The sequence below is a fragment of the Triturus cristatus genome, chromosome 6 (assembly GCF_964204655.1).
Source record: "Triturus cristatus chromosome 6, aTriCri1.1, whole genome shotgun sequence".
Classification (NCBI taxonomy): Eukaryota; Metazoa; Chordata; class Amphibia; order Caudata; family Salamandridae; genus Triturus; species Triturus cristatus.
Window position 1 is genome coordinate 712,472,566 of NC_140589.1, and position 27,459 is coordinate 712,500,024.

At 48.8% G+C, this 27,459-nt stretch overlaps 1 protein-coding gene across 2 annotated transcripts in view; it reads right to left on the reverse strand.

The window, feature by feature from the left end:
• The window catches only part of ARMC2 (armadillo repeat containing 2), a 486,620-nt gene that overhangs the window by 87,306 nt on the left and 371,855 nt on the right, over nt 1–27,459 (reverse strand). For both annotated transcript variants that reach the window (XM_085611202.1, XM_085611201.1), the window contains exons 14-15: nt 23,269–23,391; nt 793–906 (exon numbers count right to left, since the gene is read on the reverse strand). In XM_085611202.1, the coding sequence (XP_085467328.1) occupies nt 793–906; nt 23,269–23,391 (237 nt within the window). The remainder of the gene's footprint in view (nt 1–792; nt 907–23,268; nt 23,392–27,459) is intronic.

The window sequence follows — 27,459 nt, forward strand, 5'->3', positions numbered from 1 at the left end:
CTCCCACTGGTAGGACATGAGTCGTTAAGGGTAAGCTAAAATGGCTTGGCACTGTTGTCCTTTGCAATGTCTGCTTGTGCCACTTCCATGTCCCTGAAACATGGGGAGGCTGCCATTCCCATTGTCTGAATACCCCCTAAATTTGGGGAACTGACAAGGAAAATGTTTTGCAGGAAACAAAAGCTCCAAGGAATATGCCATAACCATTCTTTTTGAGTCAAACTTTGGTAAGCAGAAAAAGGGATAAAGATTCTATGTTCTAAACCTATGTTTTAGGCTTTCTGTGTTGGCTTAAAGTTTGGTTTACATCCTGGCATTGAGTTTCCTTACATCAGGCCTGCTCCTTTACTGCAATAAATATTACTGGAAATTATAGTACTGGGGATTTTCAGCCTGATGAGAGGGAAAGATTTAAGCATTAAATTAAGTGGCCAGCCATGGCTCTGGTGGCAGACACACACCTTTTTAAAAGATTATTTTTAGTGGTATTTCCATATATACAATTAACTGAGTAGAAATCTTGGTATACTGTCGGGAAACTAATGACGTTGAAACAAAATACCCAAGTAAAGAGAGACATGTCTCTGCTGGTCTGCAAATCCACTTAAAAGAGTGGCATTCCACCACCCCCAGAACATCATGCCCTATGTATATTTCATTGTTATTGCCATTGGCAGTTCATTGCCTCCATGGTCTACCAGTCCGGCCTCAAGTGGCCCTCAGTTTAAATGAGGCCTCTTTGGGTTTAATAGTTCCTGACGGTTATGTAGCATGCATTTTTTTGTAACTTACCATTTTTCTGAACGATGAAATCACGAATCTCCGGGTACTGTGAAAGATTGCCATAAACCCGAGCTGCCTCCAGTATTCCATGCATACTGTTGCCTAACAACAGCTTTAGAAGCACTGTTGGCGAATAAAGATATTAAAGAGAAATGTATAAATAATTATTACATGTATAGATAATTATTACATTAATTTTGTGTTTGATATTTCAATTCTACTTTAGTCACATAATCAAATACTAAATGTAAAAACATAATGATACAAACATAGCCTCACCAAAAAGAAACGAGTCACAATATGTGGTACCATCTGAGATAACCGTTGAGAAAGTTAGTTTCCATTAATGACCAACAAAAAATGTCGGTAAGACCAAAATGTTGTTTAGACAACCATTTAATATGGCTTACACTTCACTACCCAGCCAGATGTAGATGATGGGGAGAGATAAGCACATTTGGCTTTATTTATAGTAATTCAATGCATCATAAATTAAATACTAGTGACAGACCATATTAGAATGACCATCGCAGAAGCTGAATGGGAGGAATCTGGAAAACTGTAAATAAATATTGATTCAATGGGATGGTTAATGTTTTGTACCAAGAAGAGAGACTCAGATAGTCAAAGAGTCACAAAGGTAAAACTCAACAAAGCAATCAAGATAAATCATCAACAGAATATGACCAGCCAGATTGTACAGGGGCATACCCTCCTGAATGGAAAGATCTGAAAAACAGAAGGAAATACAACATTTTCAAACAAATGAAATTAAGTGATAGGCAGTGTACAGACCGTGCTAGAGTTACAAAATGGGAGCCCACTGGTCTATTTCAATAAGCTTTGGCCCATGGCCATTTATTCTCATTCAAATTAGTCAACATCACAGCTAGACTGCAACGTCTTGGATTGGATTTGCCAAGGCTGATAGCCTTTCCACTTAGATGAACAGGCTGCTGAGGTGTACCTGTTGACAGCATAAACAGGCATCCATTGATAGACAGAACACTGGACAGAGGTGGACACCATGCCAGAGCCAGACAAATGGATGGGATAACTAGAATCAAATGTTTGAAATCCATGAAATGGGTTTCCATTGACGAAATATAAGGCACACCAAAGGCTTCATATGCATAACACCCTACACTACCAGTACTGTTAAAAAGTCACCATGTCTCCTTGGACACAACCCCACTGTTGAGCCAAGAGCTTGATTAGATAGTGGAGTCAGTAGAATGCATGGTGACAGTCTAGACCTGCAATGATGGTCTTGTACATAAACATTCAGAAACATCTGACGATCTCCGATGATTAGCAAGAACATGAACATACAGACAAACCTCCTAAATAACAAGTGTTGACAGAAAGACTCCTGGAAGATAGCCCTCATGACCTTTTTTTGGGAGAAAGCATCATTACCAGAAGATGACTGACAAGCTGGTTGACCCGTTTTGCACTGATTGTCTACCACACTCACTCCATAACTACACTAAAAGAAGAAGGAATAAAACCCATGAAATATTTCTTTGATTAGGGTAAATGTATTTGCTGTTATGTTAAATGTTATGTTAAAATTTCTTATAGAGCGCACATACACCAATTGGTTTCTTTGCGCTAACCTAGGATATTGCCAGAGCACCATGTGTTTGATCATCTACTGGGTTCTAGATATAAGCTTGGATATATAACCAAGTCTTAAGAAGCCTTCTAAAGCTAGAGAATTCAGTGCAGGTTCTGGGTGCCAATACTGCGAACCTACAACCACCTAGTCGTTTCCATTTGTAGGAAGGAATGGTTAGGAGTTTCTTATGAGTGAAGCCAATGTAATTTTCCCATAATGGGTGAAACATGTTCCCATCTGGGTTGCTGAAATATAAGCCTGGCTGCCTGATTCTGCACCAACTGCAATCTTTTATTAAGATATAGAGGGAGGCCGAAATATAAAGAGTTGGCATAGTTCAGGTGTGAAATCACCATGGCTAGGACCACCTGGATCAGAGCTTCCCGAGTAAGTAATCTACTGATCTTTCTTATCTTTCTCAGCTGTAAGAAACAGGTGAGGGTTACTGCTCCTATCTGGGATTTCATAGTGAGGTCACTATTGATGATCACCCCTAGACTCTTGGCTGAGGGGGAAGGAGTGGGGGGAGAACCCAACTCACTTGGCCAAAAATGTGAGTTCCAAGGAATCAGGGGACCCCCTATCAGAATCACTTCGGTTTTGTCTGGATTACGTTTTAACTGGTTACTATACATCCAGTCGCGGATGTGCAGCATTGTTGCCTGGAATTCCAATACCGAATCATGTGAATTACCGATAGTGAACACCAGTTGCAAATCATCTGCATAGTTATACGTGCACACCTTCCTGTTTTTCACGGACCGAAGTAGGGGGAAAAGGTAGAGGTTAAACAAATGAGGGGACAATGAGGATCCCTGAGGTACTCCACATGTCGTTTCCATTTTTGGTGCAGAGAACTGGGGGAGACGCACCGACCGGGTGCGATCCTCAAGAAGTGACTACTGTTGATAGCACAGTCTGTCTTTATTCCGGTGGCACCTTCTCTATTAGGATGGGTGGAATTAAGCTTCTCCTCTAGCGCGCAAATATGCTGCACCTAGTAACATATTATAACTCAACATAGGAAGGACTTTAATGCGCCAAGGAAGGAGGAACTGCTAAGTGTTTTGTATGCTGAGCTAGCAATTTATCCTTAGTAGAGGTCCAGGCGCTAGTGTAAATTCACAGAGTTTGACCCACCTCTTCATGAATTACTTAATGTTAAGAGACATTGGCAGTTAATTGCAAGCACTTTGTTATTTGGGTTTATGCAATACATCTTTTTTTTTATTTTGGGAAGCTATCAACCTTACAGTAGTGAAAAATTTAAATATTTTGCAATGTTATGCAATTCATTACAGAAACCTTCTTCATATAATTAGAAAAGACATCAGGCACAGTTGAAATAAATACATTTGTGATTGATAGCTGTTCAAATTATAGCATCCATATAGCCAGGACTAAGCGTGGGTAACCAGTCAGTTAATGGGACACCATATGTTTTCCAGCTTGAGCCACTGAGGGCCATTTTGTTTGATTAAAACCCTAAGCCACCCAAAAAAATATTCCTGCCACCAAGCTGCACAGACCAGTGGTTTGTGCTGAAGCCATGCACGTGCTACAATTAAGCGTGCAATAATACCAAGAAAAAAAACTTCCAGTGGGGCGGGGGAATACTTGGAGATTGTGTTAAAAATGTTAAAAACTCCATTGAGGTAAAACCTGTACTCATGTAGGGTATCACCACTTTAGAAAAAGTTATTTAGAACCCAGTGGGAAGAAAATCGAGACAGGCTGCTTTACCAGATGCCTATTGACTAATAGCATTTTTGATCTCAAGATGACTCACTTGTGCACCTAACACCACCCTTTCTTGCTCAAATTAACTGTATTGATGTATCAATTTGTGCCTTAGGGGCCACACTGTCTTCCTCACATAGAATTGAGCCCAACTGTTGGAATGTTGCCGAATTGCGGTTGAGTCGGACATGACCTGACCTTACGGATTCTTGTTAACAGGTATTCAATTACTATTACTCCTTTCCTTGATTGAAATGCCTACAGTTGCGCACTTTAAGCAGAGGTTCTGTTTATAGATGCACTTTTAATCTCATCCTGTCCCAGATCTTTTTTAAGAACATCTGTTATGGAGTTACTTTTCCAAAGACTAACCTTTCCTTGTTAGTTGGCCAAGCAGCTTTGATACTACAGGAATGTTCTATTTCAAATAGGAAGAGTTTGAACTAAAAGCATGCTTCAGCTAACCTTTTGGCCCTTCCCTTTTAAATAGCAAAGCTCAGCATGTGGCTGCATACCACAGCCATCACAATGTTACAAATGGTTGTGACTGCTGCTGAACCCACATTAATCCAGAATAAATTCATTGAAATGATCCTTTAGAAGCGTCCAACAGCAGCTTACAATCATACGTCCAGCGGTGTGGAGATGTCTTGGTTCTAAAATAAATGGCTTTAATGTAAAGGAAAAGGGCCTTATAAACCGGCACAATCCAAGGGTTGAGTTTTAAAGAAACAAATGGTAGTAGCCGTAACTAATAAAGAACATATCTATTAGGGACAACACACTATGGGGTGCTGAAAAAATGTGTATCCTGGCTGGGAGGAGCAACAAAATCACCAAGAATCAGCTAAAGCATATATAGGCCCTGAGGATCAGCAAAATCAAGTCCAGGTTTGATAGTTAAATTAAAACTACCACACAGCAAAATCAGGTCCTACCACTGATAACTTATAAGCATGATTAATAGTGATGAATCATTCCTATTCGGGATATAAACTGGGCAGATAGTAAAATCGGATCCACCTTTCTCAATCTGGGTGATAAGCCATGAGTGTCAATTTTTTTTTTTTATCTGTTTATTATTAACCATAACAACATCACAGCTTGCAAGTAGTCCACATCAAATGTCATGATATTCAGCGACCTATTACATACTGTTATATAGAATCACATGAAGAGTACTATTTAGCGAACATTAACATATCAGGGTCTTGACTCTTCCAAGGACGGTTGCGCCGGCAACTTAAGCGGTTCACATGTTACCCCTATATGCGTTCCATTTCACCCCATATTTGCATCCATCTTCTAGGGCTGCCTCGTGATATATACACTGTTTTTTCTCGATACATGCACCAGTCCATGTCACCTTCCCACTCTCACAGTGTTGGAGTCGTGCAATATTCCTCTTGGCGATCATCAATCCTAAAGTCACCCAGGCTTTCTCTTTGCTACCCAAGTCCGTTGGTTCCCATATGTTTAGGAATCAGCGTTTGGCCTCCATAGCTATTGTGTGTTCCATAACTACCCCCATACACGAGTGAACCGCTCTCCAGTATCTAGTAATGTGAGGGCATTCCCATATTATGTGAAAAAAAGTGCCTTCTTGACCACATCGTCATTGACAACTAGTCTCATCTCCATACCTCATCTTGACCATTGTTGGCCCAGTGACATAGATCCTGTTCAGTATTTTCAATTGCACCAACTTCAACTTATAGGATATCGCCCCCATCCATTTGTCTTCGTCAAGCTCTGCTAAGTCACTTTCCCACTTCGCCCAAAGTGGCTGGAGGGGATCAGGCGAATGATTAATCAGTTTCAATTATGTCAAGGAAATTGCTTTTTTGGGTAAGTAACCATCCAAAAGCCTGTCCTTGAGAGGAGAGGCCTCGGGAGGGGTCTCCCCCTTCGGGATGACTGTAGTGCAGGTCTCATCTGAATATACCTGAATCTTTCTGAGTCTGCGAGCTTATATTTTTGCTGTAGAGTTGTAAAGGGCAGCACCTCCCCCCTTTTCCAAAGATCAGCCACCTGCGAAATCGCAATCAGGTCCCATCTATCAAACCCCTTCGATTTCCAGAGGTCACCCACATGTTCTGAGTCCCATTGTGGGGCGCTCAGAGTTATTATCTTTGCCCATCCCATAGTTTTCTGTACCGAGTGCCACACTTGTACTGAGTGTTTTGTGGGGCCTGTCAAGGGGAACTTTGCAGGTTTTGAGTATAGAGCCCAGGGAGTAGCCATCAATCCATTGCATAGCCCAGATCAGTGGGGGGCCGATACATACAGTGGTTGATGGCCGCCAACTGCGCCGCTCAATAATATTTCCTGATATTTGGCAAACCGATTCCCACATCGTACCAGCTTCTAACCAGTTTTGGGAATGAGATACGCGTCGGACCACTCCCCCAGAGCAGCATTCGCTGTGCACTCTTCGCCTACCTAAAATACGACGCAGGGACTAGAGAAGGCGAGTTCTGTAAAACATATAACAAATGAGGCAACAACATAATTTTAAACAATGCGGCTCGCCCCAAGAGTGACAAAGAAAGGGACTGGCAGTGTTCTACGTCACTGTGCAGTCGCTGCGGTGGTGGCAGAAGGTTGGCCTTGTAAAACAGTTTGAACCCCTCCGTCACTATCTTGAGTTGATAGTCTTTTGGTAGGACCAGTAGGTTGCCTTTAAGCACATAAATAAGAGTTGTTGTCCAATTGATCGGGTACCCAGAGTATGTACCAAAGTTAGTGAAGATATTTAAGACTCTACGCAGGGATCTATATAGGGAAGCTAAGTATAACAAAATATCGTCTGCGTAGAGCGAGATACGGTCTTCCCAGTTTTCCGACCAGCGCAATCCTCTTATTACAGGGTCTCGCCGAATCCAACAGGCCAAAGGCTCTCGTGTGAGCGCAAACAGCAATGGTGACAGTGGTCACCCCTGTCTTGTCGCCCTGTGAAGATGGAATATAGCAGATTTTTTGTTGTTGACCACTTCTTGTGCGAGTGGGTCGGCATATAAAAGTCGGACTCAACTAATACATTTAGGACCACATCCCAACCTCTATAATACAGCGAAAGGTACAACCACTCTATGGTGTCAAACGCCATGGTGGCGTCTAAGGACACCACAATTGCATCCTCCATGATGGTGACTGCCCTCACCAGAACTCCATGCACCCTTCTTAAATTCAGGGATGTGTTTCTGGATGGCATAAATCCCGACTGGTCCGGGTGGACCAAATCCGGAAGAACTCGAATCACTCGGGTGGCTAGCAATTTGGCTAGTATTTTGGCCTCCGCATTTAGCATGATATAGGTCTATATGACGTGCAGCTATTTTTTGGTTTCCCCTCTTTGGGTATCACTACTAGAGTGGCCAGTCTCTGGTCCAGTAGAAGGAGGCGCTCCCCAAGACTTTCCACGTACATCGCCCGAGGGGCTAATTTGTAAGGACAAGGTCTGTATAATTCAATCAGGAGGCCGTTGGGGCCCATTGCCTGCCCTGCTTGGAGAGAACGAATGGCCTGAGGTATCTCGTCTGATGCAATGTCTTCATCCAACGCAATTTTGTCTGTTTCTGCCAATACCGTCAGACGAATTTCTGCCAATAGATCCGCGGTTTCCACCTCCTGTCTGATGGACCTGGACGTGTAAATGTGATCATAGTACCTACCAAACTGGTCCGCAATGTCATGTGGATCAGTAAACCTTTCTCCTGTGTCAGTTAAGAGCTCTGTGACCAGCCGGTTTGCCGCCTCCCGTTCATCTATCCAAGCCAACAGTTTCCCGGCTTTCTCCCCCAATTTGTACATGCTACCCAACTTGTGGCTGAGCATAGGTTTGGCTGCCTCCCTCGCTTCGGTCCTATATTCCTCTAGTGTCAAATTAAGAATGTGACTTGTGTGGTGGCGGCGGATGTTGTGATTCCTTCTTCCAATTTTAGTATTTCCTCTTCTAGTCGGAGTCTGGCCTGTTTTTCTTTTTTAGCCCCAGAGATCTGTGAGAGCGCCTGTCCCCTTATTACTGTTTTAAAGGCTTCCCAAAGGACCCGAGTCAATTCAACCGTGCCCCTGTTCTCATTAAAAGTATTCAGTTTCGTTCTCTAATTTCAGTCTTATGGCGGTATTTTGCAGATACCAGGGGCTAATGGGGGTGACCCTAATACAGTCTCCCTTACCATATTCCATTTGCAGCCAAAGTGGGGAATGGTCTGATATTCCTCTCGCTAGATGTCTTATTTCCTTAACATATCCAACTTGTGCTGCCGGGGCAAGGATATAGTCTAACCGGGAAAGGGTTTTATGGACCCCACAGTGAAATGTATACGGTGTCTCTGCAGGATGATGCACCCTCCATATATCTACCAGTCCCATGGCATCTAGAAAATGTGGGAGTCGCAGCTGTGATGGAGGGATATCTCTAGGGGGGTAGCGATCTAGCGTCCCCGAAACAACTGAGTTTAAGTCTCCCCCTATTACCATTCTACCACTGGGAAATGCGAGCAATGCTTTCCCCAAGTCCTTGAATGTATTTTCCTGTAACCCCGGAGGCAAGTACAGTGACATCAATGTCAGAGATTCCCCCTCCCACTGGCCAGTCATCGCCGCATACCTCCCCAAAGTATCAATATAGACCTGGTCCATAGTCATAGGGATGGAACGTTTTTTTAGTATGCCCACTGCCCTGGAGCCCGTCGTGAACCCGGAATGTACCACTAATTGATATCCCATCTTGCTAGGGCCTTACACATGTTCCCTATGAGGTGTGTCTCTTGGAGCAGAACCACCTCCAGGGTGTGCCGTTTAAGAAATTGCAATACGATTCCTCATTTAAGCTTATCCCTTAATCTGTTTACATTCCAGGATAAGAACTTAATTGGTTTCTCATACATGACTCCCATATCTTTAAGTAGTATTCGCCGTTAGGGTGGTGCCCCGCCCGTACCCGGAGCACACACCATCTGCCAATAGAACCCTACACAATCTACTATGATTTTCACTGCAAGTTCATGACTACTGTATGTCATATGCCTAGACTCACTGTAAATGACTCTGTGATGGAGCGCTAGGTGGCGCCTGACCGGCATGGCTGCTCTGCCGTGAGGCTCCGGCTGTAAGACCCCGCCGATCCTTTCTTCCTCGCCTGATCCTGCCCTGGCCGGCTGATTTCATCAGTTTTGGGGCCCGGGCCCGCCTGGCTGTTCCTGGTGCGAGTTTGGGGCGCGACCGCCCCCGCGGAGCTGTGATTGCTGCCTGTTATCGGCGCCCGGCGGGAGGCGGCTTTGATCCCTGACGCTGGGTGCGGGCGCGCAGCTACTCGAGACCGCGGCGCCCACGAGGGTGCTGGGCCTGGGAATCCTGGAGGCCCGGTGAGATCGTCGCTGCGGCAGTGGCGGCCCCCCCCTCGGTGGGGCCCCGACCTGGGATCCTGTGGCTGGCGGCGAGGTGCTGTGGGGCCCATTCCGGGCTGTGGTGCCGGACGGAAGGCCGGGCGGTGAGTGGGGCACTCCCTGGTGAGACGACCTGAGCTGCTGTGGGGCTGGAGGTGGTGGGGGCCCTCCCCTTCGGGCCGGGTGTCGACGGCCGGGGCCCGGTCTCCCCCCACTCTCCCCCACCAACGCTGCTGGACCTGCCCTGGTGTCCAGAGGCCTGCGGCGGCGAGCTGGTGCACCGGCTGGGTGCTGTCCTGCCTCGCGGCTGCAGCCCGAGGCCCCCTGGCATGCTGTGCTGGGACCCCCCCCCGAGCGGCGCCTGAGAGCAGGAATAGGCGGTGAGTGCGGCGGCGGAGGATCGCTTCACCGGGGCGGCTGCGGGGGTCGGGGGCGGAGGGGAGACCCCCCCATCGGGCCGTGCGTCGGCGGCCGGGGAGACCCGTACCCCCACTCCCCCCCTCCCTCTCTACAACCTCTCCTCCTGGCTGCGGCGCTGCCCCGGCCCCGCGGCTCAGAGACTGGCCTCCGGTCCCGGGGGTGGAGGGGTCCTCACTGCTTCGGGCCACACATCGGCGGTCGGGGGGTGTCGCTGCTGTTTCCCCCCCCCCTCCCCTCCCCCCCTCATCGTCGTTTGGGGCCCTGGATCCAGCAAGTCGACAGGCGACACCGTGCCCCCCCCCTGGGGGTGGCGGAGGGACCGCTCGGGCGAGGTGTCCCCCCTGGAGAGGTGGGCTATGCCCCGGAGGGCTGGCCCTGGCGATTCCCGGCGGCGGTGCCCTTGAGGAACGACCCGCCGCCCGGGGACTGTGGGCTGCGCTGCTGGACCTTGCTTCGCTGAGAGAGGCTCGCGGCCACGACTGAGGCGAGGGATCGGACTCGTTGCCCCGCTGGGGACCCCGCCGGAGGCTGACCGCTGGGGCTGGCCGTTTCGGGCCCTGTCCGGCCGCGGGTTCCCCCCGCCGCCCCCGTGCTGGGCTCCTGTCCGCTCGAGCACCCCCTGACGCTCTGCGGGTGTGACGTTCGCTCGTTGCCCTGATTCACGGACGGCCGCCACAGATATGGGCAAAGACAAAGCCAACAAGCCAGCGTCCGGGGCCACCCAAACCAGGATGGACAAATTTACGACTACCGACAAGGGGCCCGGCTCCACGGCCGAGCCGGCCCCGGCCCCTGCCACGGACCTTGCTGCCATCCTGCAGGCCATCAACTCCTCCCGCGCCTCCCTCGAGGGCATGGTGGGAGAGGTCAAAGTGGACGTTGCTCTTCTCCGACAGGATCTGCGGAATGCCACCGCCCGCATTTCCGAGGCCGAATCCCGGATCTCCACCGCCGAGGACGACATCCGCCACCTACAGGACCAGGTTCGGGAGTTGACCACCCACTCTAAGGAACTACACCGCCGGGTCGAGGATGCAGAAAATCGCGCCCGGCGCAACAACCTGCGCTTAGTGGGATTTCCGGAGGGAGTTGAATCGGGCCGAGCGGACGACTTCATGGAGCGATGGTTCCGGTCCTGGATGCCGGCGGACAGCCTATCTCCCTCGTTCGTGGTGGAGAGAGCCCACCGCTCCCTGGCCCCCAGGCCCCCAGGTGCGCCTCCCCGGCCGTTCATCCTCAAACTTTTGAACTTCCGCGACCGGGACGCCATACTCCGCGAGGCCCGCTGCCAGGGCGCCCTCCATTACCAGAACCACAAAATCATGATATTTCCGGACTACACCCGCGAAGTCCAAGAGCAACGCCGCTCCTACACGGAAGTGAAACAAAAGATGCGCTCTGTGGGACTCCAGTATCAGCTCCAGTTCCCGGCCCGCCTCCGGGTCGCCTTCCAGCACAAGACTTTGTTCTTCGATACCCCGCGGGCGGCCTGGGCCTGGTTGACGGAGGAGCACCCCCTGCAGTGCTCTGGACGCGGCTCGCCTATGGGTATGCGGGGGGGACGAGGAAGGCCCCGGACATTGAAGACCCGTCGGCGGCACCGCACGTTACCCCGGGAGCGCACAGCGGAGGAGGTGATCACCACGCGCTCTGGGAGAAGGTCACACCGAGGGTCGAGAGCCTCCTCTGCCTCCTCGGCCGCACACGCCAGTCCCGGGGCAGATGGACGGCGGACCGTGCCGCCCCGGCCCACGGGCCCTGCAACTCAGCCGGTCGAATTGGTGGACTCTTCGGACCTCTCTCGCAGCCCCAACATTTGACTCTCTTTGCTTCCTTTGGGGGAGGGGGGGCTGGGGATGCCTGGACGGGGATGGGATGCTCCGTTATCAGTGTTGCTCTTGGCCAGGGCAGGTAACTCAGGTTTGAATTTATCGGTATCAGGGGTCCACTAGCGCTCAAGCCCAAGCGTTTTAGCTTGGTGGTTCTTCCATTTTGTTCGGGCGACAGATGCTTCCGTTTTCGAAGTGTAGGGTGGGGGGGGGGGTTTGGGGTTGGTTTGGGGTTGTTTCTTCCCCGTTGGGAAGACTTTGTTGGTGGGGGATGACTCCCTCTTAATTGTTGTACTAAGGCATCATGTGCTGTCTGGCTTGCTCTCCTGCCCGATGTCCCGTTGTCCTTCCTCTCTGGGGGCCTGCTCAGCCGCGCCCCTACTGGGCCCCTCTCCTGTCCTAGACCATGGCTGACCCGCCTGTCCCTAGGGCCGCCATGCGCATACTATCCTGGAACGTCAATGGTCTTCTGGAACGTTTTAAACGTATGGCGGTCCTCAAATACGCGCAACGCGCTGAGATCGATGTACTCCTCCTCCAGGAGACTCACCTGTTGGGTAACAACTGCCCCTTCCTTGGCCGCTACGGTTATGACAGGGTATGGCATTCCGGTTTTGCACGGGGATCCCGAGGGGTGGCCATTTTGCTCCGCAAGTCCTTCCCCTTTGTCCTGTCCCGGGTGCATTTGGACCCCCAAGGTATGGTAGTGGTGGTTTCTGGCAATCTGGAGGGGCGACCCCTTACCCTGATGTCCCTTTATGCGGCGCCATCCCTCTTGCAGTCGGCCCTCTCCCACGCGGCGGGTCTCCTCCCGACACTTCCGGCGGGCTCCCTCATTCTCGGCGGAGATTTCAACGCCGTCTACTCGCCTCCCCTGGACTCGACGGGCCCGGTCTCCCTGTCCCGCGTCGCCCGCGCAAAACAGCTCTCATCCTGGGCTGAATCGCAGGGCCTCTGCGATGTCTGGCGGATCTGGCACCCACAGGCACGCCAATACACCCACACATCGGCGGCCCATCACTCCCATGCCCGGATCGACCTCATCTTCGTACCATCCACCGACTGCGCGGGGGTGCGAGATGTACGCATTCTTCCGAGGGGCCTTTCGGACCACTCGCCTGTGCTCCTCGCTCTTGGTCCCCCACCCCTCTCTGCCCGTCCGATGTGGCGTCTGAACGCCTGGTTCCTCCACGACAAGGCTTTCCGGAAGGCGGTCGGGGCGAAATCGCCGACTACTACTCCCATAACGAGGGCTCTGTCACCTCCCCTGCCGTCTTGTGGGAGGCCGGCAAGGCGACTGTCCGGGGCGCCGCTAAGGGGCATCTGCAGCGCCAATGGCGGGCCCAATCCCAGAAGCTCGCGGAATGCGAAGCCCAAGCCGTGGAATTAGAGCGCGGTCTGGGGGAGTTGGACGATGCCGCCCGATCTTGTCGATTGGCCTTCCTGCGGGAAGAGATTCGCCTCCATTCCCTGGAGGCGGCGAAGATTCTAAGGCGCTCCTCGGTGGCCCGGGTCTACGGGTGGGGAGACAAAAACGGCACTCTTCTCCACCGGCTGGCGACCTATCCCCGGGCGGGACGGATCATTCCGGCCATCGCGGACCCAGCGGGTGGTACTCACACAGCCTCGGTGGCGATAGCCCAGGCGTTCGCTGACTATTACTCCCAGCTATACCGCCACAGGCCGTCCACGCTCTCCCTTGAGGAATTGCTGGGGACGACCGCGGTGACACTTACGCGGTTGCAGCCCGAGGTTTCCGAGACCCTTGATTCGCCGATCGAGCTGCAGGAGATCGAGGAGGCCATTGGCTGCTTGGCACCTGGGAAGACCCCGGGACCCGACGGGTTCCCCCAGGAGTACTACGCTCACTATCGTGAGATGCTGGCCCCGAGGCTTCGGGACCTTTTTGCAGCCGTGGTGGAAGCGGGCTCGTTCCGGCCCGAGACGGACACGGCAACCATAGTTGCCCTCCCCAAGACTCAGCCTCCCTCGCGGTCCTGCTCCGACTATCGGCCGATATCCCTTATCAACACCGAACTCAAAATCTATGCTACGGTCCTGGCACAGCGGTTGCGCCCGTCGCTTGCCTCCTTGGTCCACCCGGATCAATGCGGCTTTATGCCGGAGCGGGGGACCAGACACTGCCTGCGGCGCCTGCATCTTGCGATGGCGCACCGCGGCCGCCTTTCTCCCTATCTGGCCCTCCTCCTGGTTGACTTTGAAAAGGCCTTCGACTCCGTGGGATGGGCGTACTTGGCCGACGTCCTGGAACGCATGGGTTTCGGCCCCCGGTTCCGTGCCATGGTAGCGGTCCTGTACGCGCACCCGCGGGCCCGGGTGTTGGTCAACGGGGCTCTCTCCCGCCCGTTTCCCATAGGTCGGGGGACGCGCCAGGGTTGTCCGCTCTCGCCCCTCCTTTTTGCGTTGGCCATGGAACCCCTGGCAATGCTGATTCGCGCGGATCCCGTTCTTCGCGGATGGGAATGGCCAGCTGTGGCCCCCGATAAGATTGCCCTATACGCGGACGATGTCCTCCTCTATCTTTCCGACCCAGCGACCTCGGGGCCCCGGGTCCGCCGGATCCTCCATCGGTTTGGCCAGGCGTCGGGTCTCCATCTGAACCCCCAAAAATCTGTTCTAGTCCCGCTACACCCGTCGCGGGAATGTTTCGACTGGCAATCAGATATTCCCCTCCGGAGACTCTCCTTTAAGTACCTGGGGATCTGGGTCACCCTCCTCCCGGAACTCTGCTGGGCACTCAATGTGGCTCCAGTAGTAAACAAAGCCAGATCAGATATGCTCCGGTGGCAGGCCCTCCCTTTGATTCCGCTAGGGAGAGTCGCCTTATATAAGATGATGATCCTCCCCAAGTTTCTTTACATGCTGCAGAACACTCCATGCCCCTTTCCGCGCCCGTGGTTCCGGGACCTGGATAAGATGGTGACCAAATTCCTTTGGGGCGGTGGTCGACCTCGGCTGGCCTTGGACCGCTGCAGGGTCCCCTCCTACGACGGCGGCCTAAGCATGACCAACCTCTACCTCTACTATCTGGCCACCCAACTACTGGTGGTCCACGATTGGTTCTCAGGGGGCTGGGGCGACCCGGCTTATCGACTCGAGGTGAACTGCCTCGGGTTCTCCTCCATCCAAAACATGCTCTATGGCACAACGATCCCCCTGTCGCTCCCCGGCGTCGTGCGGGCTCCCTTTCTCGCGTGGCGCGCGGCCTTGCGACACACCAGATGGTCGGGGACGTCCACGCAACTCACTCCGCTTTGGCACGGGACGTGGCTGCGGGAGGTGGTGGGACTAACGGGCTTTCGGCAGTGGGATCTTCTCGGTATCTCCTGTCTGGGCGATATATGGCGTGGAAGCCGCATGTGTTCCTTCCAGGAGCTTCGGACCCGCTTCTCGCTGCAGCCTTCTCAATTCTACCGCTACCTTCAATTGCGCCACGCGGTTCGGGCTCACGTCCCTCTAGATTCCAGACTGCCTTCCCATAGTCCGCCTGAGGCCCAGGTGATGTTGGGGTATCTTGGGAGGGGGGGCATATCCCGCATTTATACATCCCTAATTAACAATACACCGGTGGATTGGAGCGGGCTAAAGCAGCGATGGGAGGCTTGGGTGGGACCCCTGGATGAGGCGGACTGGAGGGACGCCCTTATGGGCCCTCGATCGCTTACCACCTCCGCTAGGCTGCGGCTTATCCAACTTTATTACCTCCACACTGCCTATTTGACCCCGGACCGCCTGTATCGTGCAGGCCTCCGCGCGGATGCCTCTTGCACTCGCTGTGGGGAGGTTCCGGCAGATTTTTTCCACATGGTGTGGTCTTGCCCTCGTCTGGGGGACTACTGGGCAGCGATCGAGGCCGATCTAGCGGAGGTCCTGGGTTGGGAGGTCCCCCACGAGCCTAGAATGGCCCTGCTGGGCATCATGGACGGGATGGACGGGTCCCGCAATGAGAAGTACTTCCTCACCACTGCCCTTATGGTGGCTAAGAGAGACATAGCGGCGGTGTGGTCACAGCCAGACCCGCCCAGAGTGGCTACCTGGAGTAGAGGGGTGGATTGGTGTGCGGCTCAGGAGCGGTCGCTATACGCTGCACGGGGCTGCCCAAAAAAATTTCGCAAGATATGGGGGAAATGGTTGGGGGGCCTGTTTTGAAGGGTGGGTGCACAGGGGGGGGGGGGACGGGGGATGGGAGGGGGCGGGAGGGTTTTTGCACTTGCCTGTTGATGCTTTCCTGATTGCAGATACTGATGCCTTGTTCACTGCACTGCTATATATTATTCCTGATATTGTTCTTTATGCCGCAAAACACAATAAAAAGAAGTTTATCAAAAAATGACTCTGTGATGAACGGAAAACACCCCCATAAAAACAAAACCCCCAACACCCCCCACCCTGTAACCCTCCCTGCTCCCCCGCACTCTGGACGTGAAACTGCCCATAATGCCAATAGTGCAGAGTGCTTGTCGCCCTAACTAAGAACTAACTAGAAGTTGGGGGGGAGGGGTTGCGGACACTCCTCCGATGGACCCCGCTTCGCTGCGTTGCGTTCCCCTTCAAGGGCACGTGAGCATGCATTATATACATATACAAGTAGTTTGTGCAAAAAATGTTCTCTTGGTCTGCTTGGTGTGACATATCGGTGCTTTCCCTGTCCGGAAAAGTAAGGTCGGCACCGGACTATTCGAACTAACAATGCCCCGTCTGGTATAGTACTTTGCGTGCCAATTCAAATTTCCAAGGATTATTGGCCACAGGTTTCTCGGGCCTTGCTGCAACCCAGCAGCCGCCACCGCTTCCTGCCGGAGTCTTGGTCCCTGCAGCGACTCCACAAATCCCAGTTCGGGTGGCCCAGGGGAAAGCAGCGAGAAGCATGTTGCAAGTGTAGCACCTGCCTCCAGAGTCCGGCGAAACTATGTCAGTCTCATGTCTCCCGGGCACCGGCACAATCCCACGTCCGCAGCCGTCCCCAACGGAAGTCTCAGCAGGCCGTCAATTAACTCGAGCCCAGGGATCCCGAGCCCAACTTCCCTACGGCTTCCTCCCAGCACGAAGCCCTGGCACCAGTTTTCCAGAGGTGGGGGGCCACCGCGGCTACTCAGCACACACTCCGCCGCCTTTTCAGGGGAGAACCGGATCGGTCCTGAGCAAGCACTACCACACTGCGCTGTGGCGTGTCAAAACTAGATGCAGCCAATATCTTATAGCCTAGAATTTTAATCTGTTAACCCTTATTTTTAAGAAGATGCATCTCTCTTGAAGAAGAATCTATCTGGTGCTGAAGAGTTTCCATACCCTCTCAAATATATCTGAGTTTTGCTGGTGATCTAAGCCATTTATATTTCAAGAAAGTATGAACAAATACTGTCTATCAGACTGAGCAGTGTTAAAATTGATCATAGAATAATTGGGTAACTTGCAAGTGTGTAAAAACAGGGAAAAAAAGACATTTGTGACTTTTTCAACTTCTAAACTTTTGTAACACCTTTCCCCAAACCACACCCCAACTTTGTTTCCATTACTCACTCCCCTTGTACCCTCCCCTCCCCACTGCCACTCCTATTAGGTCTGGTTGGGTACTACCCCTTCCAGTCATACCCTTACCCTTCCAATAGTGTTTAGCCGTACACCAAAAGTGATAGCGCCAAAAAAGGAGGTAATCCAGCTTATTTACAAATACTAACTATCACGCCTGCTTGCCTCTCTAGGAAGATAACCCCTAATGCCATATTCCCTCGGTCTCCCTTGGCATCATCCCCAGATACAGAGGTCGTATAAAAAAAAAATTTCAAAAGAGGCGAAACAAAACAAAACATGGGTGACCGCTAGCTCTACGTTAACACAAAGCTTGAGAATGAGACAAATGGCACTAAAAAGTATAAGGAGGAATATTTTTTCAGTCTATCTTAATCAATGTCAGATCCACTGCTCTTGGGCCACTGGTTTGTGAATGCTTGAATCTGGGCTTCTGGTGTAGAAAATGGGCATGCCCTTTGAATAGAATCTGATGTTTTGCTGGCTCCTGAACTTTGCCCCAGCATCCTGAGGGAGGGAATCAATTGCCACAGCTGCCAGTCACCATGGCTTGAGAAAAATTAGATCTCACAAAAATGGTAACCCCTCCACTCTTCCTGGATTCTTTGGGGAATTCATCTGGTTAAAAAATAAAACTACCCATATAGGTTAAAATTGCTCTAAGTAGTAAGCTGTTATCACTCTTTTTGGATTGGACAAAAGGCCTTTTGTTTTGGCAGGCATCTTCCCATTCACCAAGGACACAAACACTTGTTGTAAATGATGTTCCAGAAACCCATTAAGGATCGTCTCTTTCTGTGCCCTTTGGGACACCCAACACCACAGGTTATTTTGGCACCTATGGTTCTCTAGCTCCACCTCTTTCCTGAGAAGGTTTTAGTTAGTTGCTCCTGATCCCGAGATTGTTGGTTTGTTGATTGAGCTTTGTCCTCCAAGTTAGAGATGCACTGCTCATCCGTGAGCCCATCGTGGAGAGTTGCGTGGATATTCTGAGATATTCTGAGAATCGCAATCTCAGTATTGAAGTGGGAAGTTTTTAACATAGCAGTCTTTTCTGTATTCTTCTCAATGCAGACAGTGAAGATTGTATGTAGATGCAACAGTGGGGTGATCATATGGTTGCAAGGTTCTTGTTTCATTGTCAGCAATCAGCCCCCGATTTGACTGTGCCTGATGAATCAAAGTAAATTTTGATCCTTTAAAGAGTCAATTTGTCGGCAGTTCTCTTTGCTACCTTGTTTTAATCCCTTTTGCTACCTCATTCAATGGCTGAATTCAAGCTCAATATGTCATGTTGGAAATACCCCACTCCCACGCCTGAAGAGGTTGGTGGTAACGGGGTCTCTCCAGACACACACAGTGGTAGCTTGGCTCGAGTGGTCAGGAATCAGGCACCGTGCTAAGCATACGTCATACCCATACAATAACCATGCGTGCATCCGTTCCAAAAAAGACTCTACACCGTAAAAATTATGAAAATATCTCTGTTTATCTTCTTTTTCTCTTAGTTACTGATTAAATAAATAATAACACAATCACCATATACAAGGCTTTTTCTGTGGAAGGGTACGTCAAATATATACTGTCTTAATGATTCAATAAATAGGGGAGATCATAAATAATTAAGGCATAAATATAAGTGCATTACATACAGGCAATAAATACTGCAAGCCAATAAATATTGTGCGACAATAAATACTGTGGAACAATAAATACAGTGAAGCAATAAATAGGTTAAATACAATAAATACAGTGCTCTCAATAAATAATTAAAAGCTGACAGTGACACTTATAGATTCAGATCACATTTAGATTTCTATGGGCTGATTTGGCCCAGTCACAGCTTGTGGTTGGGTGGATGGCTTGAGGGTGTCTATTCCCTGGCTTGAACAAGGCTGAGGCCCAAACTGAGGTAGATAAAGGGGGGGAATTCTAGAGACCTGGCTCTCTCACTCTACACAACCCCTCTGAATTAGTCTCAGCTCACCCCTGGCACAATCAAGCTGGTTCCAGCACCTCTCTATCCCCTAGGGTAGTCTCTCAGGATTCCACAGGGCCTTAGGCGCCCTCTATTCCACTTACTGCCCTTTTTCTGAAGCTCCGACGCCGCTGGAGTCGTGTCGACGCCGTGAGGCGGTTCCGGTTCGATGTCGGCGGCCTCGGCGCAATGTCAGTTCTTGACGACGCCGGTAGGCGGTTCCGGTTCGATGTCGGCGGCCTCGGCTCGATCTCGACCTCCGGTTCGATGACGTCAGGCAGTCTTGGCTCGATGTCGACTTCGGGCGGCTCCAGTCCGATGGCGATCTCAGGTTCGATGACGTCGGCCGGCCTTGGCTCGATGTCGTCTTCCGGCGGCTCCGGAGTGCGATCCCCACTCCCGACCTCCGGTGCTCCTCTCCTCAGGTTCCGGCGGCTCCGGAGTGCGATCCCCACTCCCGACCTCCGGTGCTCCTCTCCTCAGGTTCCGGCGGCTCCGGAGTGCGATCCCCACTCCCGACCTCCGGTGCTCCTCTCCTCAAGTTCCGGCGACTCCGGAGTGCGATCTCCACTCCCGACCTCCGGCACGCTTCACCTCGGTCTCCGGCGACTCCGGAGGGCGGACTTCACTCCCCCGTCGACGCCGCTCACTCGACCTCGGGTGACTTCCTCCTCGACCTCTGGTACTCGCTACGACCTCCGTCGGCGCTCTCTCTCGACCTTTGGCGGCTCCGGGTACGACGTCTGCTTTCCCAGTCAGCGCCGCTTCTCCACCTCGGGCTCCGGGTCTCTAGGCTTCTCGACGTCGGTCTCCAGGAAAACCAATAATCAGGTCAGGACTTTGCTGTTCTTTGCTTCTAAGGCCTGTTCCTGCTGTCCAGGTCCTTAAGATGGTTTTTCTTGCTTCTTCCCACACAGGGCTCCAGGCTGGGCTCAGTCAGTAGGGACTAGTATCAAGGGTGGGTTTATGGACCCCACTCCAGGCACAAGTTTCCACCCCTGCTACCTCACTCCTTCCTCCTTCAGGTTTCTGCTGCTCTCCCCTCACCAGTCAGGTGCCAACTGCCAGCTCCAACTGTCAACTCTCTGTCTTAGCTTCCCAACATTCTAAACCGCCTCCAACTGTCACAGGGTTCTGGAATGTTCTGGAAGGTGCTGGTAGGTTCCAGTGGGTCTGATGATGTCACAGGTGGCCACCATTTTGTGCTCCAGGCCCTCAGACAGAAGTTCCAGGGGTAGATAAAATGGCTCCCTGAATCTGCATCAACACTAAAAAGTCTGGTGGTTCCCAAAAAGGAAAAATTCTAACAGGGTTTGAGGCAAAAGTGGGACAAAATAAATAATGATGAGGAGGGACCACCCAAAGGGCTGACAGGTCTAACATGTCAGAAATCTCTGAGTCTCATCTGAGTAGTCAGAGAAAGAGAGACGAAAGTCTCAGGGTTCTCATTTAGGGAGAGTGCCACCAGACCAGGATCCGTTACTCCTGCTTAGCTAATCTCTGTAATAGGAATACCCATATTGACCGTACCATATTTGTAGTACTAGACCTGAAATGTGGCTTTCATTTGGGGCCCCTGGGTGCGCATGACCATTGCAGGGGGTGCTGGTTGGTATAGTTGATGGCGAAAGAAATATACCAGAGTTTGTAATATTCATAGATTTAAACGTTCAAGGTGGAAGCCCCTAGGCACAAACCTTATTTTCTTGCCCTTTGATTGTAGGAGGTGGGATGATTTTCTTATGTGCACCTTAATCTTGTATAGTGCCTTCAGGCCCTGTGAGTTGATTTGAGTCATTGGCCCCTTGTGTAGCACCAAGCTTACTCACAACACTACAGCTGTCAACATTTCTAGGGGTCAGGTTATTGGGAAAATATCTTACAGCTCTTTGATATTGGCCGAGCAAGCGCCACGCAAATAAAAACAGCATTTGAATGTTGCCCTCATCCGACTTTTCACCAGGATTTCCCCTGAGAATGAAGAAGTCATTTCAGACTTCTTCTACGGGGATCAATGCTATTACTGATATTCAGGAGTAGAAACAGGTAGGTCTCTGTCAACATCAAGCTCCACTGAGCTGCCTGGATCCTTGTCAGCAGCAGTTGGAGAAAAGAATTGGGCTCTCCTTGTGGGTGGAGGGGCTACAGTGGCGGAGAGACAGTCTAGAAATACATGGATTGTCTCCCCCACCAGAGGGGTGCTTAGGTACTGCAAAATGCTGCAGCATTCTTCCCAATGCCTGTCTTACTAGTGGGCTTGGCAGTGCCACCACAAGTCTTGAATGCAGAGTCTATGCAGAAGTATGAGAGTTCCTTGCAGTTCCTTGCAGTGTTCCTTGCTCATGTTGGGAGGCGTCTACAAATTCCACAAGATGTTGCTGTAGTAGCACGGACTGAGAGCTAGTAGCAAGCAACCAGCAGCACACAACTGGGGGATAATAATGTGTGGGGGGGGAGAGGGCTGGTGCGGGGAGGCTAAAGCTTGACTTTCTAGGTGGGTCCCTTAAGCACACCAGCTGAGCTCCCTTCTGATGCAGAGTCTTCAGCTCAGCCTCTGCCATCCTGCCTCCTCTTTGAGATATATGGCACATTTTAATTCAATGTACTCTTTGAAAAATATCAGTCCCTTCAATCTTAGACCTCTATTTGAAGGTATTTAAGTATGATTCTTTTCTTTACTCTTTGATGTAGAAGTTTGAAAGAGCAGACATGTATTTCGCTGACAGTTTTGGTGAGCCCTGGTCCTCTTTCACCGAGACTATCCTTTGTGCTAATTTTCTGGAAAACAAATTTCCAAAGTAAGTCACGGAAGTGCTAATTTCAGAACTTCTTGTCCCGGTTTACATCCTCTACTTGTCATCTAGAGCTAAATAAGTTCTGTACGTTTTTCTTGTGTAGTAGGTCATCCGGTCTCAGGCCCAAAAGGAAAGTGAAATGTATGGATAATAGAGCATGTCATGACAATGACATGAAAAAAAAGTTTGCGCTTATCATGACTCAACAAAAGGGAAATGGTAAACATTAAGACTTCAACCTAAATGCACAAAGTACGCAATGATTAAGGGGATGGATGTTTTTAAGAAACAAAATAAAAAGGGGACAGCAGAAAATATATAAATCTTATTTTTGCTAATATTAACCAATTAATGTATTTAAAAAAAGAAAAGCCTTCCAACTAACATCGTGGGCACATCAATCAATATTAGGGGAGTGTACATTTTTTCAAACCAGATTGATAGTGACCGACGGTAAGTAAACAGGTAGTTTCATCATGTGAAAAAAAAAACATTCCGGTTCAAGAGATATCGTTTACTAACTAGGCACATATCCATGTCCGTAAAATGACCTATTAAATTGCTGAAGTGTATGCATGTGTTTATATGAAGTACCTATTTTAAATTTGAATGAGTATGCATAAAATTACAATTTTACAGCTGTGAACTATACGTTAGAAAACTATTATTCCAAATAGAGGGTGAGACAGCAAATGGCAACACCCAACGCACCATGGACATAGCAGGGGAGGCCTACAGAGGAGAGAACTGCATGGACAACGAATAGGAAGCGACATCCTGCTTTTAGAGTCCAGGCCATCTGTAATCCTCATTTGCCGCAACATTAGGGGTTATTGTTGTTTCCAAAACGTTATTGAATTCTTTGCCAAAGCTTAATAAAAAATATTTGGAAAGCAGGGGAAGCAAATGTGAACACACCTTTTCTGGCTGTAATATCCTTATAATAAATTCATTTAGGACGTGGTGGAGTACAACATACTTAATTTTACAGGAAGAGTAAAAAACATATTTCATGTTTATTCCCCTCTTTGTTTTGCTTTATTGTGAAATGTTTCAGACTTCGTCCGAAATCTTACCTCGGCTTTGAGTCTGGCATTACAACAGCAACCACAATTCAGACATTGGAAGCTAAAATAAGGAGATACATCATTGTTATACTCACATTCAGCAATATGGATCTTTCTTGCTTGCACTATGGAGCTGTTCCCTTGATAGTACGATAAGTTGTTGATAGTTGCTGCAGCGTTGATTACCAGCTCATCACATTCATCAATTGATTTGTACTCTGATGCAAAGCAAAAGAACAATTCATTACAAAACCAAACCAATCAAGTCAAAGTAACGCTATTAACATTCAGACCCAGAAAACAGATTTAGCACATTTGTGCATTAACAGGTTTTGAATTTGATGAGAGATATATGCATTCAATCATCAATCAATCAATCAATCCGCCATCTTTTGCAAAGTGCAACGCTGTCACCCCTAGGGGAATCTGGGCACTTCCTAGTAACAGCCTACCAGGTTAAAGCTGTAAGAAAAGGTTAAATGCCTTCGGTAACATTGAAGCTGATGGATGTGCCACATCTGCTGATCAGCTATCTTTCACGTTTCCCTCCGATGCATCACTCCTAATAAGGGTGAGTGTGGATGGCACAGATTGCGTAAATCGCGCCACAGGGTCAGGCCCTAGATAGTTCTATGGATTTCCCAGTTCAGAAGGCGTAAGAAGCTTTAAGGACTGGGAGGAGAAGTGGGCGATTATAAAGAATCTTCTGAGGAGAACACTGTATCTATCAAAATAAATATTACTGGAGGTACATAACTTTTTATTGGAATGAATACTATAAACTTTTCAAATTCATTATGTTTGAAAGAATACCCAGTAATGTGTAACAACTGGATGGGGGGCTGGATAAGACTAAAGAGGTCAAGCCATCTGAAAATGTGAGGAACCATCGACCTTCCAAACAAGGCTTCTGCCCTGCCCAAGACAATAATGTTTGTAAGTGTGGAGAAAACACTAAAAGGCCATCCTGTAAATCTTATGCAGAGGCTCCCTGTTGAAGAAGAAATTGCGTCCCTAAGGCCATATTTAATAAAACAATATCTGGGATGGGAAATAGTGTATTTAGTGATGTTTACTGTCTCATAACATGGTTAGTACATTCATAAAAAAGCACCAAGGACTCCACCATTGGATGGTAAACAAATAACCTATATTAATATTTACAAACACGAAAATTCAAGACCAACCATAAAACTATAGGAATGTGCCCCTCCGGAGAAATTTTGATTGCATTTGACCATTGGGCACCATTTCTTCTTTTTGTGATTATTATTCACTCAAGCCCCTTGGCAATTAGGAAGCCCCTATCTCTATGTGCAAGCCTGCTCAAGAAAGCACAGCATAGCTCTGCCTCTCTCAGAATGTGCAATAGTACTGTCAGACAAAGTCGGATCAACTGCTTTAAAGCACTTGCAGATACATGGCACGATTCAACAGAGGGATAGTTTTGTAAAAACATCAGTATAAGCAGGAAGGAGATATCTGTCCATTCTATACCCATTAGACACAACATGTTTAGGATACAGACCGCACAAGCACTAGAGGTGCAATTCATCTGCAAAGAACTTCTTTTGGTCAACAAGCATGATGGGAAAAAAAGGCTCCTATATCCCAAAAACCCTATAACAACTCTGTAAGTCATGCCACAGAATGGAAAGCAAGACTGCTGGCATGGTCCATCAGTATCAAACTTAAAGATTACACAGACATCCCTGACTGACTTTTTAAAGAATCACACTATAATTTTCTCGACAAAGAAACCGAATGGACATTGTGACACAGAAGACACATCAAAGTCACTACGATTCCTTCTAAATTAGCCAAAAATTACTAACTCTAAACTCAGCAGATCTCTGACTAAAATAAATCTGGAACAAATCAAGACTGCTGTGCTGTAAGTTCAAGCAATGAATTCAGAATGGTGTTTGAGGTTAGAAGTGCAGGCAACGCTTTATATGAAGGATATAGCCTCTCTGCTGCTTGTTGCATTGCTGGTGTTCTTTAGCAACACCGATACACTTTGCAAAAGCTGATGCCTTGTCTCGAGTACTCTAAAGGTTAATTTAATTTAATTGTGAAAAGTATCTATGAGAATGCTGTGGGCTGGAAAGAAAGCACCTCACCTGGAGCCTTCCTCTGGTAAACTAATCACTGCACAAAAGCTGAACAGGTTTTTCAGCGTTAGAGAAGACTTTGAAGCTATTAGAATATTAAAGTTTTCCTCCTGGCAAATAATATGTCTCGTCTTGAGTCATCTTACAGCTTTTCTGGACCCAAGAGACCCGCCTTTGCTTAGTGTCAGGAAACGTGGGTTTACCTTCCTTTACAGAATGGATATCGACTCCCATGATATAAATTACAGGAATAGACGGGGTTACAAATTCATGTTTTCCCCAGTGCTGTAATAGCTATCCTCACTTGATACACAAGATACCTTTTGGGGCATGTTTCCCATAACCTGCTGGCTTGGAGCATCTTTTGCACTGCAAGTCTTGGTCATGAAAACGAAGAACGTGATTTCCAGAAGCCTGGTATTGGTATCGTTTCTCTGCATAAAAGCAACAGGCAAACCTAAACAGATTAGGGGCCTATCTTGTTTCAATGATTGTACAGTTGTCTAAAGCAGAGACACAGGCAAGATTCTGGGTTCTGACATAAAATCTAGAAATTCGGGGCAAAACTAGGACGCCTGTTGGAGTAAAAGCCAGCGTTATTCACCAAACTGTAATAAAACCAGAATGTAGTGGTACCCCGTTCCTCATGATTCTTTAAGGGGTCAAACCAATGACAAAGGTCTATGGAAAACATTCTGATTCTGCATAAAGAAATGTCAAAGGCCAATAAGAGACCATTATTCGTAACAAACTTCGAAGATTTCAGGCAAAACTGACAGACTCTCAAGTCTTCAATCTAGAACATTATGGTTCAGGCTTCATCTGAAATGTGTCCATCTCTGTCTCCATTTGTGCCAGCAAGCACCACGTGTCGAGAGCCTTCAACTAGGGAAAAATACCGCAGCTAGGAAGATGGGGAACGATTTGAGTCAAATTGACCGTTAGCATTAGTCCTGGTTACTTGGAAGGAAAATGCATTTATAAGACAAATTAGAGTATTTTATCGTCACAAATGCTTATCATTTTTCAGTGTATAGATATGGCATCATTTCTATTGATTGAATGTTGGAATTAATTATTTTTTTTAACTTGAACCCTAAAATACCTCTGAAAACAAGGAAAACTCTCTGCCCATTATGAAATCATTGCATGTGGGTATTTTTAAGAATCTTCTGCTGTATCTCTGACTGGTGTTATCAACTCTTGGAATGAATCTAATGAAAATAACGGGAACAAGGAAGACTGCTTTCTGTGGCTGCAACTTCACATCAAAGTATGCCATCAATTGGTTAGGTCTGTGCATAAGATAGGATAGAGATGAGAGATAATGATCTCCCTTATCATGGATGGCCTTCTGGGAAGAGGTCCCAGATGCCAGTCAAATACTTAATGATGTCATCTGTGGGAAAGGACTTAAGCCTAATTTTCTAGGCTTTAATGCCCGTGAAATATGTCTTACAAGTGTCAATATGGACCTTTGATGTAGGCAGGAATTCGATGAAAGACGGGGCATTGATCACAGGGCAAGTGGGAGAATTAATGCCCTTAGGCAAGACCCATTAGCAGAACCATAGACATTTGTGTTTGTATTGGAGTCCTGAATTAGATTTCATGGTAACTGCCAAGATTTCCAGTTTGCCAAAGAATACCTCCTCAGAAACATGGAACTCAGGATGAGTGACTGTAAGCAGGTACTCAACCCCCTCCATTAATGGTCTAAAGGCTCGCCTTGGTGGAAGATGGTTGGTCCTCTTCTGAAGAAAGAGAACAATGTCCCAGAGTCAGACTCGATGCAGCCGGGGTGATTGAGCAACTGGACGGTCTTGGATCATCTGGGAGACCTTTCATAAAAAATGAATGCAAGTAAAGGTAGACAGGAACTTATCCAACTAGTCCAGTAACAGCCAACCTCCTAGAAACCTGGATTCATGTCCAAGATGTGATTTTGTCAAACTTTGACATTATAAAGCAAAACATCTGAGGTCTTGAATAAGGTGTTGAGAACTTCCTAGTTCATGCCCCATTCAAGGAATGAGTGTAGACACCCGATCAGGTGACCAGGATGGCCAGGTCTTGGGAAGTGACTCACTCCAACATGTCTAATGCTAAACAGCAGAGTTAGAAGACCAGGTTCCTCCCTCGTTCATGGAGTAAAAGACAGCCATTGTACTT